Source organism: Gymnoscopelus microlampas, assembly GCF_963454915.1.
Source record: "Gymnoscopelus microlampas genome assembly, chromosome: 2".
In the NCBI taxonomy this organism is placed as follows: domain Eukaryota; kingdom Metazoa; phylum Chordata; class Actinopteri; order Myctophiformes; family Myctophidae; genus Gymnoscopelus; species Gymnoscopelus microlampas.
This window is the reverse complement of record NC_139939.1, coordinates 43,525,292-43,538,924: the sequence shown is the minus strand read 5'-3', so window position 1 is coordinate 43,538,924 and position 13,633 is coordinate 43,525,292. Positions and strand designations below refer to the sequence as shown.

General features: G+C 40.0%; 1 protein-coding gene and 1 long non-coding RNA gene across 4 annotated transcripts in view; one reads left to right on the top strand and one right to left on the bottom strand.

Annotated features, from left to right (window-relative positions):
- Positions 1–4,348: 4,348 nt before the first annotated feature.
- On the top strand, positions 4,349–6,177 carry LOC311053128. Its single transcript, XR_014601616.1, has 2 exons — positions 4,349–5,718; positions 5,757–6,177. It is a non-coding gene; the product is annotated as an uncharacterized lncRNA (long non-coding RNA).
- The window catches only part of rab11fip4b (RAB11 family interacting protein 4 (class II) b), a 43,249-nt gene continuing 34,665 nt past the window's right edge, over positions 5,050–13,633 (bottom strand). For 2 of the 3 annotated variants that reach the window (XM_084068487.1, XM_084068488.1), the window contains 4 exons: positions 11,876–12,013; positions 11,263–11,421; positions 7,773–7,916; positions 5,050–6,903 (listed from right to left, as the gene is read on the bottom strand). In XM_084068487.1, coding sequence (XP_083924613.1) covers positions 6,787–6,903; positions 7,773–7,916; positions 11,263–11,421; positions 11,876–12,013 — 558 coding nt within the window. In that variant the 3' untranslated portion in view covers positions 5,050–6,786. The remainder of the gene's footprint in view (positions 6,904–7,772; positions 7,917–11,262; positions 11,422–11,875; positions 12,014–13,633) is intronic. The other variant, XM_084068489.1, reaches the window with a different exon arrangement.

The window sequence follows — 13,633 nt, the reverse complement described above, 5'->3', positions numbered from 1 at the left end:
GACAGTGACTGTGTTTGTTTCCTGTGTTCCTTGTGGGACATTGAACTATGCCTGCCTCAGTGATGTCTGTGGTGCATTTCTTTGAAAACAAATGAGTTTATGGGCCCACCTCTTCTTAAACCGATAGCTGTTGCTCCATCTCTTGTTTGGTCCAGTTGGGTCGCATTTATTTGTCATCGGTGCCACTGGATCAGAAGAAGAACCATTGGGCGAACCAGCTGTGTCTGAGCTGGTGCCTTCCCCTTCGGAGGTAAGAGATGACATTCCATTCCCATTGACCACAGCAGCTGTCGATGGGGGTGTTACTGTTTTTTTATCCATCCTTGTGGTTGACTCATACCCGTTGACCCTGTACCTAATTTGACGATTAATTGTCAATCAAATAATTGTGATTAGCGATTGTATTGTGTTTTTGCCATTGAACATTGGAACATGTGAATAAAAACTTAATTTCTGTTTGCCTTCTAGGTTTCGTAATCAAAAATTCCACACCTGGGGCAGATATGACAAATAACTGAAATATACAAAGCAATTACTGACGTATCTAATCATTTTAGATAAAAAGAAATAGGTGCTCTACAAGCTCACAACGCATCACTTCATGATGCGTTGTGAGCTTGTAGATCTGCTATTTGTACTATTTTTGGAACATTTCGGAAAATGTACAGTATGAACATTTTTCAACAATTATGCAAAATAATTTGCGATTATCTCAAATAATTGTGATTAGGTGATTATGTAATAATTGTGACAGGCCTACCTGTACCCTTGTATGGCAACACTTTCACTGGCAGAACCTGGAGAGGCACCGTTGACACAGACTTCATTAACCAAACCCGCAGCTGACGTCTCACCGTTGACTGTGCCATTCGGTTTGACGTGGCCGTTATAGTACCACCTTCTTCTCCTGCCCATGATGTGGTGGACAGAGTGAGATATTGCGCAGCCTGGACTGGAGTCTGTAAGGTTTGGGGAATTTGATGTAACCCTAAATGGGTAAAGGGAAAACAAGACTCAATAAACCAAATAATAACTAGGTTTTTAAACAAACTCACTAGAGGAGGGTCTTAAAAGGGTATTTCTATTTAAAAACACTTCTGGGGTCTACTCTGGCTTGTGTGTGCACACCACACAGTTTTTAAGTTACTCATTGAAAACACGCGTCCCTGGTTCCGGTGACCGATATTGTCCTTCTAATGCGTCAGTAAATAAATATATATCATAAAAAAGTGTCATTCTAAAAAACAAAAAAAGAGAAAAAAAATAACTTAACAACCCTCGACTCTCAACCAGGGATAGTGTTTTCAATGAGTAACATGATTAACATGGAGTTTGAAGTTCAATTGGCTTATATAGGAGGATATCCAAATGAGCATCATCAAATATTGAAATATTGCATCGATCAAATAAAAAATAAACAGTGAACACTATCTGGGTTGCACACAAAAGTGCTATTTTGTCCACAAAAAAATATATATAATTGAAAAATGGTCTTGAGTAAAGTACATGATGTGAACATGCATGGTATATCATTATAAAATTGAATTTTATCATTAAACTTCTTTATGCCCCAAAATGACTGGAGATGATTAAAAGGTTTTGTAGCCATTGTAGAAATATTAAACTTTAATTGTCGAATCATGTATACTTCACTTAACACATTTTCCAGATAAGATTTTGGAAAAAAATGCCAATTTAACACTGAGGTGCCCACTCTTCCTTGGTGCCCACCTATCCTGTTACCGATAATAGTGGTACCATTACCATATTGTGAAGATCAATTATATGAAGATAGGTTGAAAATGGATTTAGTCGTCCTTTAAAGTAACACACACAATGAATCTAGTTTCATTAAACTGTTGTTGACAGCTGTTAACTATCTTTTCAAACGTTTTTCCAAAATGGAGTCTTGTTTCTGCTTAATTTAACTGAATTTGCTTGCAGTTAACTGTAACCCAACTCATTTAGTTTCGTTGTAAAGTGTTTCTTTGTAACCACTTATACAAGGTGCAGAGGTGGAAGAAGTACTCACATTTTGTACTTAAGTAAAAGTATCAATACCACAATGTAGAAGTACTCTGTTAAAAGTAAGAGTACCAGTATTCAAAATGTACTTGAATAAAAGTACAGAAGTATTGGCGTCAAAATATACTTAAGTACTAAAAGTAAAATTACACATTATGCACAATGCCCCAGTTTCCAAATGTATAAATTCCTTTGACAATAGCAGATCTACAAGCTCATATCTGCTATTTTCAAATAGCCTAAGTATAGGTCTGAAGTGGTTAATGTATGTTTTACAAAGTAACTATTACGTTTCAGTTTTCAAATAATTGAGTAAAAAAAATACAATATTTGCCTCTGAGATGTAATGAAGTAAAAGTATTGAAAACTGGAAATACTCCAGTAAAGTAAAAAAAAAAAAAAAAGACCTCAATTGTATGTAAGTTCAGTACTTGAGTACATGTACTTTAATATTTTCTTTCCACCACTGACAAGTTGTAAGGGACTACAAGTGGCTACAAAGTAACACTGGAGCCAGTTGTTTGATGTGGGCCGACCGTTGCTTTGATCATTTCCGACACAGTCCCTTGATAGACACCAGGACACCATTAAAATGACGCTATGGTTCATATGAAGGCCTCAGAAGCCTCCAGCATACAGTAAACACATAGACAGGTTCATTTTGACAACAGAATGTAACCTTTTCCTTCTCTGTGTGTTAAAGTGGACATTGCTGTAGCGAGCAGGCTAACCTCAATTAGGTGGAATTGGCTGTCAATCTGATAACCAAAGACTGGTTACTTCGTAGCTAATCAAAACAACACCCGACATGATACTACACACGCTTTTATAGATGAGTTTAGTGGGAGGGGTTCAAATTAAGCTAAAATCAGGCACATTTAGGCAAATATCGTCCCTCATTGACCTGTTACTGTAGGTCCTGAACTCACCTCCACCTCCTGGACGCTGACTGTTGTACTAAGAAATGACTGTCATGCGTGTGAGGGGGTGAATGGTGGGTCAAGGCCGGCAGAGGGCGTCTAAAACATAAAAGGCATGTGCCTTCTGTATGATTTTATTTATTATAGCATATATACATTATATACATATACTTGTCCAGTATAGCAAACACGTACATGTACAGAAAAGTGTCTTGTGCTTGTACCTTGTTTCTTTTTTTCTTTTGGTTGTTTTTCATTTTTGTTTTTTTCCCCCTCCATTTTCACTTTCATTTTTCTTTGTTTTGTAAAAGGGTAGGCGTAATAAGCAATGCTTCAGCCTATACCTTTTTGGGCAGAAATGTGGTTATTTTATCTGTAATGTTACCAAAAAATGTTTTTGACTGAAATAAACTAAACTAAAAGGCCCAGAATAATGGTGGGTCAAGCCCAGCAGAGGGCGTCAAAGGCCCAGAATTAGTCTTATCTGATGTTTCTAGACTCTAAATAATTAACATGGGTGCAGTAAGAAAAAAAAAACTAAATAGCGTTATTACGTCTATTTGATAGTGTTGTATATTACAGTGGTTCTCAACCTGTGGGTCGGGACCCCGAGTTCCCCACATGAAAATATTGTGAGGCATTGTGAGCTCGTAGATCAGCTATTTTCACAATATGTATCTGTAGAACAGAGTCAAACTAAATGTAATGCCTCTACTCCTAGAGTTATTATTATTGGGGTCTTCAACGTATTTCAGGCCAAGGAATCCTTAACAGATGAAGCAGGGACCCCCACTACATATTGTATAAAATTGTGTTGCACATTAAACTTTTTCAAATTACATAGACTTGTATGACAGCACAATCATCTGTAACACTATATATTTTCTATTATGTTGGATTCATGTTAATGTGTATTTTCAGACATTTAACCACTTAAACCCTAGTAAGCCTGACCGCTGGCTCTGTACTTGGCCTGCTCTTTTTTCCCCCCTCTACACCAAACCTCTTCGTGGAAATGAGCCGCTCACAACGCGTGAGCTTGTAGATCTGCTATTTTTGGTTAACGTTCCCCTCAGAATAGGGATGCTAGGGTTCAAGTGGTTAATGTAATGCCCCCCTGTAGTAACTCTGAGGACAAGGTGTGAGCTTGTAGATCAAAAATGTTGGAATTGTTGATAAGTTGTGATTTTTTTGGTTTAAACTTTTGTAATCTTTTTAAATGTAGGAAATGGAAAAAAATAATTTATTTACTCGCAACCCAAAGATGGGTCCTGAACCCACTATTTGGGAAACCAAGGTAACAGAAATTCAGGATAACACGGAAAATCCATTTCATTTTCATGGCCTGCTTGAAATAATGGCAAAATATCAATCATAACTGAAGAACATAATAGTGACCTTATGACAGAGCAAATGCAGCTCAATATTGTTCCCACTGAATCGCCTGAATGACTAAAAGATGACCAAAGACAAGCAGATGTGATGATATATATGTATTTTTTATGTTTTAATCTGACCATGAGTCAGTGAGGAGACCATTGGTAACACATTTATATTGCTCATAATGCTCACCATTTATTCTTTTCTGTAAGTTAGGAAGACAGATGACAATCATACCCCAATAAAACCTGTCACAAAGCGACCTGGAAATCAAGGACTTAATGAAGCTCCAAATTAACAACAAAACAAGAAATATTACTTTGCATTCAAAGATTAATCATTAATCGATTAAATACTTCGCTAATCTGCTTATAATACAAAGCATTGTGCTATGCCTGTTTTACTATTAGTACAGCTAAACTATCACAAGGTCTTGCTTGATAAAACAGTATAAAATGTCATAGTATCTGAAAAAGAGTGGCGAATGGCACATGAATACAAATCATCACTATATATGTACAACATTTACAAGTCATGAAAATAATTCAGACACAGACTTTAATGCACCCTCAAGAACTTAAGTCAAGTTATAGCAACATCATCTTGAAAAAAATGTGTCTTCAAAAAGGCACAGACAGGAGAAAAGATGAACCGAACCATGCAGAATGAAACTAACATCTTTTTGTGCAATGAAGCAAAACTCAAGTTTAGAGCAATTGTGTAATACAGCAGAATGTTTTCCCCCACCTTGCCAAAAACAATGCCCTGTGTAATACAGTAATGCAATACATACATACATGTATTAGAACATACCATGACAAACCAAAGCGGTTCATACACAAAAACAGCCTTTGAGACTTCACAGAAAGTGAATTGCTGAGTGATACATTCATGTTATGTACAGTATTATGTGAGCCACTGAGGGCACAAACCACAACCTATAAGCTTCAATTAATTCAGTGTTCTATTCCAGTCTTGTGAGTCTTCTGTATACATACTGTACACCCTTGTGGTACCTCACTGCATATTAAGTTTTAGGTTAATCAAGTATAATTCTTTCTGTTGATTTCCTTGAGACATAGATCGAGGGGGTTATGCAGTAAACCGTATTAAACTTTTTGAGATGTCCAATCCACACCAATGGAAATCCACAACACATTCTTTACATTCATTACATTTCTGTGCATCATTATTGTGTCTATTGCTACCGCACAGACAGTGTACTATCAAAAGCTCACTCTTTATTAGCATTTTGCATCCACAGAAGCAGTAAACACTCCTTTGTTGCAGCTTCCGCTCCATAAAGTGACATTTTACACTTCCTCTTTTCTCTGACCCACTAACATCACGCCTCTGTGTGTGTGTCTGTGTCTGTGTCTGTGTGTGTGTGTGTGTGTGTGTGTGTGTGTGTGTGTGTGTGTGTGTGTCAAGACAACACACTGTTGAATTGATTGACAATGCAAATGCTCCTGAAAGATCCTGGAAGACGTCATTTCAAGAAATAACCTTCGATTAACTTTCTTTGACTTCATGACACTTCTCTCCTTGGCCTTCATGGCAAATCATCTTCTGAACACCCTCATCATGACACTTCTCACCTTGGCCTTCATGGCAAATCATCTGAACCCCCTCCTCATCATCAGGGAAGACCATCTTAATCATTTCTACCACTCTCATTCAACTTCTAATTCAATGTGAGAAGGTATATTGTCTCTCTCCTTCTTACAGTTTTCTTAATAAATGTTTGATAAACACGTATCTCTCTACATACTTCAATCATCGACATGCATTATTTCTAAATGAATCCACATTAGGCCTTTTTCCTCAAACTGAAATGACAAAAGAAAACAAAGGCAGGCCGTTTCAGATTTCTATCTGTCCGGCTTTGTGCATATTCAGCATGCCAGCTTGCATCGTGATGTTTTCCTACAGTGTCTCTCTGGACATATAACACCTCATGAAACAACATCATACGGCTGTATTCCTGTTTACATATTAAACGTAGGTGTGTCCAGTGTACAATATCTAGCAATGCCAACTATTTCAACATATGACTACAGTATATTCCCAGGAATAATTCTCCAGTGTCGTCTGATGAGATCAAAGTTACGCCAATGACAGCAAGAAACCATGACAGGCAGAACAGAAAGAAAGCACAAACATGACCGATTAAGTTGAAGAGTCACAGTAATATGACAGTCCGTGAGTAACTGAGAAACTCCATTTCGTTTAGTACAGAAATTCCAGTAAAAACGAATACTGCAAGAAAAGCGCATTTTCACCCCTTAACAGCAGAGGGCGATATCTGTCCATTAATTTACTGTCTCTGGTCCAGTGTTCCAGTGCTGCATTCACACTCCCCCCCCACCCCAAAATTGGGATTTCAGTTTCTTATCAGACAACCAGACATGATCCTCATTCTAGCACCATAGAATGATTCTCATGCTAGTTGTGTTGACCGCTAGTTCTTGATCTCCAGGATGGAGGGGTTGTGGTCCAGGATGGACAGGATGATCTTGTCCATGTACTGCCGCAGACGGAAATTGATTTCTTCCTGCTGCTTCAGGGCGTCCATTAACTAGAGAGAGAGCGTGATGCATCAGATTAATCAGATTTCACATGGCTCGCCCTCTAGATGTATGACGACTTCCATATGTTTTATCTATATTGTCTGTACTGTCTGCAGAGCATATCACACCAACATTTCACTGCACATACTTGAGTGACAAATAACCGTTACTTTTTATATTAGGTAATGATTCAAGATGTAAGAAACAAAGTTTCCTTCAATAATAGCACAAACAATAATACCATAAATCCAATGCATGCTTAGACCTATTATTTCCATCATACTATTCAGTGGCTATTTCTAAGATTCCGTCTGATTTCCATTTAATGATAGCGATCTATTTACCACCACAGCATAGCCTCGGGCATACATGGGCAACCTCACCTTCACTTAATGCCGCTATACTGATAATATCGGAATACTGATATATTGATTTCAGCTGATACAATTCCAAACATGCAAACATGACCCGCTTTAATTACTTCAGTCTGTATTATTAGTTGGATTACTTTTTTTTATGTCCAATGTATTTGTATTAAGTTCATAAAGTTAACTTAAGTATAACTAAATGCATTTGAAATTAAATAAAAAGGTTACTTTTCAGGATTCCAATTCCAAAATAGCAAAAAAATAATTCAGGATTCCAATTCCAAAATAGCAAAAATATCAGATCTACAAGCTCAAAATGCTATAAGCTATTTTTGTTACTTTTGTGTGACATACTAGAACGGCATTAATTTACGAAAAAAGTAAAAATATGGAGATAAGAGGTTTCTGCCTGACAGCAACAATATGCAATGTGGCCCCCTGGAGTGAGTGTGGAAATATAGTGGCCCTCTCCATCATCAAAGTTGCCCACCCCTGGCCTAGGGTTTTACCTGGTCTCTGGAGGCGTTGTCTATCTCGGCAGCCAGAGACTGGGCCTTAGTCTGTGTGGCAAACAGGTTCTTGGCTTCAAAAAGACTCAGGCTGAGGATCTGCCCATTCAACTCGTCGTTCTGTTCCCTCAACTTCTGATTCTCCTGGAGTGAGAAGAGATGGAGAAAAAAGGAGAGTAGGGGAGGGGAGGGGGGGGGGGGGGGCAAAGCAGTTAGCATCATCTCTAGAGTACCATCTAGAGGCTGCCCAGAGCGACGATGCCTGTGGTGCTGTTTTAGAATGGTTACTCCCTTCCTTTTCTCCTGCCAAACTCCTCTGCATCCACACTCGGTTAGTACTGTAGCATCTGAAACTATCAAGCCGCACACAGCAAGTCACAACAGCCCACTGCTCTTGGTACCACATCCAGCAGCAAACACAGCAATACACACATCTATTCGGGCAACGCCCACAGGACAGAACAGGGGGTTATGTGGTGTTATGTCACAAACAGGTCACCTGTATTATTATTGGATGTGGCTCTCTATGTGCGTTTTCCCCACGGGTGTTATGATTGCTCCACAATGAAGTTTAGTTGCCCATGGGCACTGACAAGGAATCAGCTCTCCTGCCCCACCTTCCCCAACCTGAACAAAACTGACCCCCAAATCAATCTCTAGGGGCAAGTTCACACTACTTTCGTTATAGTTAGTGGTTAAATCAGGAAGTCAAAGTTCACAGGAAGCAACAGATTTTACCATTGGACCAGGACGGAACCGTGCCCCAGCCAGCACCAGATGCTGGAATTCAGCAGGGAGAAAGTCCTGGGATGCAAATCGCTGGACACACATACATAAATACAAAGATTATGTGTTTAAGATCATGTGTTCAGCCTTACACTTTGCTTGATGTCACATGGCAGTACACTCTTTGTCTTTGTGTACTCTTTGTACACACTTTGTCTGAAACGTCCAGTGGTGTGTTCTAGTTTTTTTCGGAGGGTATACGATAATTATTCCCTGCACGACATGCGCGATACGCTAGCACGTTTTCAATGGATGAAATGGTTATTAGACTACTGTATATGCTTTTTTCAAAACAAATCTACACTGTATACGGTGTATACAGTGTAACACGGTAGAACACACTACTGGAAACGTCGACAAATAAGGACGGTTCTAAATGTGAACCTGTAGCAAATAAATTAGTAAAAGATAATAGAGCATTGGGAAAAAAAAGCAAAAAGGAAAGACAGACAAGCAGACAAAGAGAGAGACAGGTGGATATTCTATATTAAGCTTACAGAGAAAGACCTGCAACTAATCATCATAGTCACACAAGTATAGATAAGATACTACAGACAGGGCATTGACTCATCATCACCAGACTCAACAACATCATTCTTCCATCCCAGTCTTGCATCGTGTACAGTACAGTATGTTTACTTGAAACAGAAATTGCTTGAGTGATGTTGTGGAGCTGCAGGTGAGAAGCCGTGACCAGTAGAGAGTTGCCTGCTGTTCAAAATCCAGTTATTTCAATGAAATGACTGCGGGGGCTATGGACTGTGGCTTTGTGGTTTTGTTTTAATTCTGCTTTTCATGTTTGTTTGTTTTATTTAGCAAGGAGACTTACTGCAGAATCCATTTACCAGTCATGCATTGCTGAAAGAATCTATTTACCAGACAGTAAACAGAGACACTCTTATTAAGAATCAGAGACACTCTTATTAAACTTTTAATAGCTTAGTCCAGCTATATATTTGGAAGGTGAAAGCCATTACACAGCAACAGCAACGTCAAAGGCCTTACGCTGTATTCTCACTATGAGGAACAAGGGGGAACTGCCTACTTCCCAGTCAATGAAGGCTTCAGTCTGTTCAGTGTAAAACATCACGGTTTACTTTTTATAAGACATCTTAAAACCATGCTCTTCTGATCTCTTATCTCTAACGTTTACTTTACTAGGTCTGTTCACTTAGTGGGAACTGGAAACAACAGCAACGCATTTAAGTGCCTTTGGGATCTTGACTCTTGGCAGCCATTTATCTTGAGACAATGTCACCCTACGTATGCGTTTTGTAAAAGAAAGCGTCAAGCTTTTCAGTGTTGGCGTAAATGGTACAGATACCGTAGAAGTAGTGGTAGTATTTCTTGAGCGATTTAGATCATGTATGTTGACAAGGTCATAGAAAAATAAACAGAAATAGGCCTAATGCTATTTGATGGAGAATATCAATACACACACACCTCAATAAAGTACAATGTACAGCACAATTATAAGTAAGACAAACATCCCTATGCCTTTCAGTACTATTAGTTTATAAGGTCCCAGCTATGCCTTAGCAGTGGTTTTCAAACAGCAGTCTAGGGAACCTCAGGGGTCCTTGAGGGGGTCCCCATCCAAACTAATGCTAACGATATGTTTAAATATCACCGTTATTAAGCTATTCCTCATGAACAATTAGGACATTCAGACAATTTAATTTAATTATTCTTAACGTCAGGATCCCCAGGATATATACAGTATATGCATCAAGGGTGGCGAGCACGACTCCAATCTTACTGAGCTTTCTTACCGGATGCACGGTCTGGAAAAGTTACTTTACAATAAATCTCTATAAGAGAATACCAGCACTCACGGAACTGTCCTTTAAGGCACTTTTATTTATATTTATATAAGTTGGCATGGTATACTGCAGAGCAGACAGGTGCACCATGCCAAGTATACCATGCCAACTTATATAAATAAAAGTGCCTTAAAGGACAGTTCCATGAGTGCTGGTATTCTCTTATAGAAATGTATTGTAAAGTATATTCATTTGAAACCATGGTCTTATCATGAAAGTCAATTTGGGGGTCAGGACATGAAAAAGTTAAATCTCCAGCCTCATATCACACCCACATCACACTGGCATTTGTAATAACTGGGAATCAGGCATCATGTCACCACATGGCCATCCCTCTCTCTGCCCTCTCGTACAAAATTAAAAAACTACAACAAAAAACAGAAGAACTGGGTATGAGGCAGGTAAAGTATTTGTGTACTCTGTGCTTCTTCACTCCTTCACTGACAGGCGCCACCCCAGCCCGTAGGAGCCGCTAGCGTCATCCCTGCTGCCCAACTTCCTTGCCCTGAACAAGGCTAATTGTGTTTGTGTGTAGACCCTTGGCCAAGCGGGATTTGAGGTGGAATCAAACCCCTAGACTCTGTGGTGGTGGACAGTCTGGACACGGACAGGTACTTGACCCCCTGTGCCACCCGAGTATGGCCCTTCTCTTCGACATGACAATATATATTAAAACTGGGAAGGCATCTGGGTCATTTCAGATTTTTGCATTGGCTATTCAAAAATAGCAGACGTACAAGCTCTGTACATCTGCTATTTTTGAAATTTTTTGAAAAATCTTGTGAGAACTACTGATATAGAAGGCCTTCGTAGAATCGGCCTCTCTATAGCTTAAAATGACCATAGCTGTACTGCTGTGTGCACCGTGTGTTGAGTTGTACCTGTTTGAGTCTCTTCACCTCATGCTCGAGTTCCATCTCCCTGGTTCTGTAGGTGATGTCGGACAGGCTGGAGGAAGAGCTGCGACCGCGTCCGGGCTTCTCCGTCTCCAGCTTGAACAGCTGGAGGTGCTCCAGTTCCCGACGCAGATCCTCTATCAGCTGCACACACGCACACATGCACACACACACGCACACACACAGGAAAAGGATGAGTGTTATGTAAGGTCAGTGCAGCATTTTTTTGGTTGCAGTGGTGCGGTGCGGAAGTGGAAGTAATTGTGTGTGAGTGTGTGTGTGTGTGTGTGTGTGTGTGTGTGTGTGTGTGTGTGTGTGTGTGTGTGTGTGTGTGTGTGTGTGTGTGTGGGTGTGTGTGTGTAGGCGTGTATCTGGACTCAGTCCATGAGTCACTTCACCTGCAGCGATGGAAGTCATGAAGGTGATGGAAATAGAGAGAGAGACATAGAGAGACACAGAGAGAGAGAGAGAGAGATAGAGATCAGGAGGAAGGAGCGCTTGTGAGAAAGAAGTTGTGTAGGTGCCGGTGGGTGCACACATACACGCATTAGTGTGTGTGTGTGTGTGTGTGTGTATTGTGCTGGTCATTTTGCCTCACCTCCTGCATTGCCTCCTTCTCCTTCTGGAACTGCTGCCTGTTTTGCCTCAGTTTGTCCATCATCTTCCTGTAGAGGTCCATCTCATCCTTCAGACGCAGACTTGTGTCCTCCAGCTTGTCCGTCATCCTCTGTTTCTCCTGACAACGGACAAACACACATTTTACTGCTTGTGTTTATTTTCACACGGTCGCCTCCACAAATGAAGTTAGAAGGGTTGTGTTCTTTTCCCCCATTCTGTTTGTTTGTTTGACTGTCAGCAAAATAACCAGAGAACAGATGGCCAGACTTCCATGACACTTAGTTTGCAGTATGCTTCAAAAGAAGAAAGAGGCTACACTGCTCGAAGACACGGTGCAAACACTATTTTAATGATAAACAACCAACGTTTTGACCACACAAAGACCTCTCTCTGGGCAAAACGTTGGTTGTAAAATACTGTTTGCATTGTGGCTGCGAGCAGTGTGGCCTCTTTCTTCTTTTAAAGTTTTCCGCACCGTGGCAACCCCCAACACTAGTGTGCGCCCTTTTTGCTTGTTACTTTGCAGTATGCTGCCTCAAAGAGATGCTTAACTTTTGGGTCAAAAATGGCAAACGTCAATGTCAAAATCAAGGTCAATGTCTGACAGCAAAATAACTCAATAATGTGTGGGCATGATCACCAGGCTGCCACAAAGACATGATTAGATTTTGGGTCAGAAAGGCAAAACGTGGAAACTGCAGATATCAGTATAGGAGGTCTCTCTAAGCTCATATAGTCATTCTTGAACATAAACAGTAACATATTTAAAACTGCATGTGCCATTATGTATCAATATATGCACAAGACGATCGCACGCACGCTCACGCACACGCACACACACTTTATTTACCTGCAATATGTATTTAACATACTCGACTTATTTTTTTATTCCTAATTTGATTTTAAGTATACTGTACTGTAAGCCACACTGTTGGTCAGTTTATCCGATTACAACTTTCAAGTGAGAGCTGGTTTCAGCTTATCACAGATTACATGCTTGTTTTTCTCTGTCATACATTTTATCTACCACGTTTCCACAACGTTAAACACAGAGACCAAGAATTTCACTGCCTGCCGTGCTGCTGTAGTGTCGCGCATGTGACAATAAATCACTTTGATATGCTTAATGTGCATAACGTAATGTATGCAGTACATCTTGTGCTATGATTCATGCTCACACATACAAATACATACAGTACATGCTCACACACATACAGACACGAATGTACAAACACGTACATGCACAAAAATATGCATTCATGTTACATACACATTTCCATTCGGTGCCATACAACCACATGTCATACTGTAGGGACTGAAAGTGATGACTGCTGTCCTGCATACAGTATACAGTCTGAGAATAGAGGTGTTTTTCACAACTCAACCCAGATCTAACACCTTCTCTAAAACACTACTCCCTCTCTACCCCCTCCCTCTCCCTGTCACACAACTCATTAGTTAATTTGCTCTTGCCAGCTCTCTTTCCTCGTTCATGTGTGTGCTGTGTACTGTATGTGTGTGTGTGTGTGTGTGTGTGTGTGTGTGTGTGTGTGTGTGTGTGTGTGTGTGTGTGTGTGTGTGTGTGTGTGTGTGTGTGTGTGCACACTAATTTGTTCCTGAGAATTATTTTGACTATCAGGGACACAATCACTGGACTAACAAGACTGTGTTGACAGTATGTGAATACGGAAAACAGACAGACACTGTCTGTGTTAGAAAGTCAACACGATAACAAGAG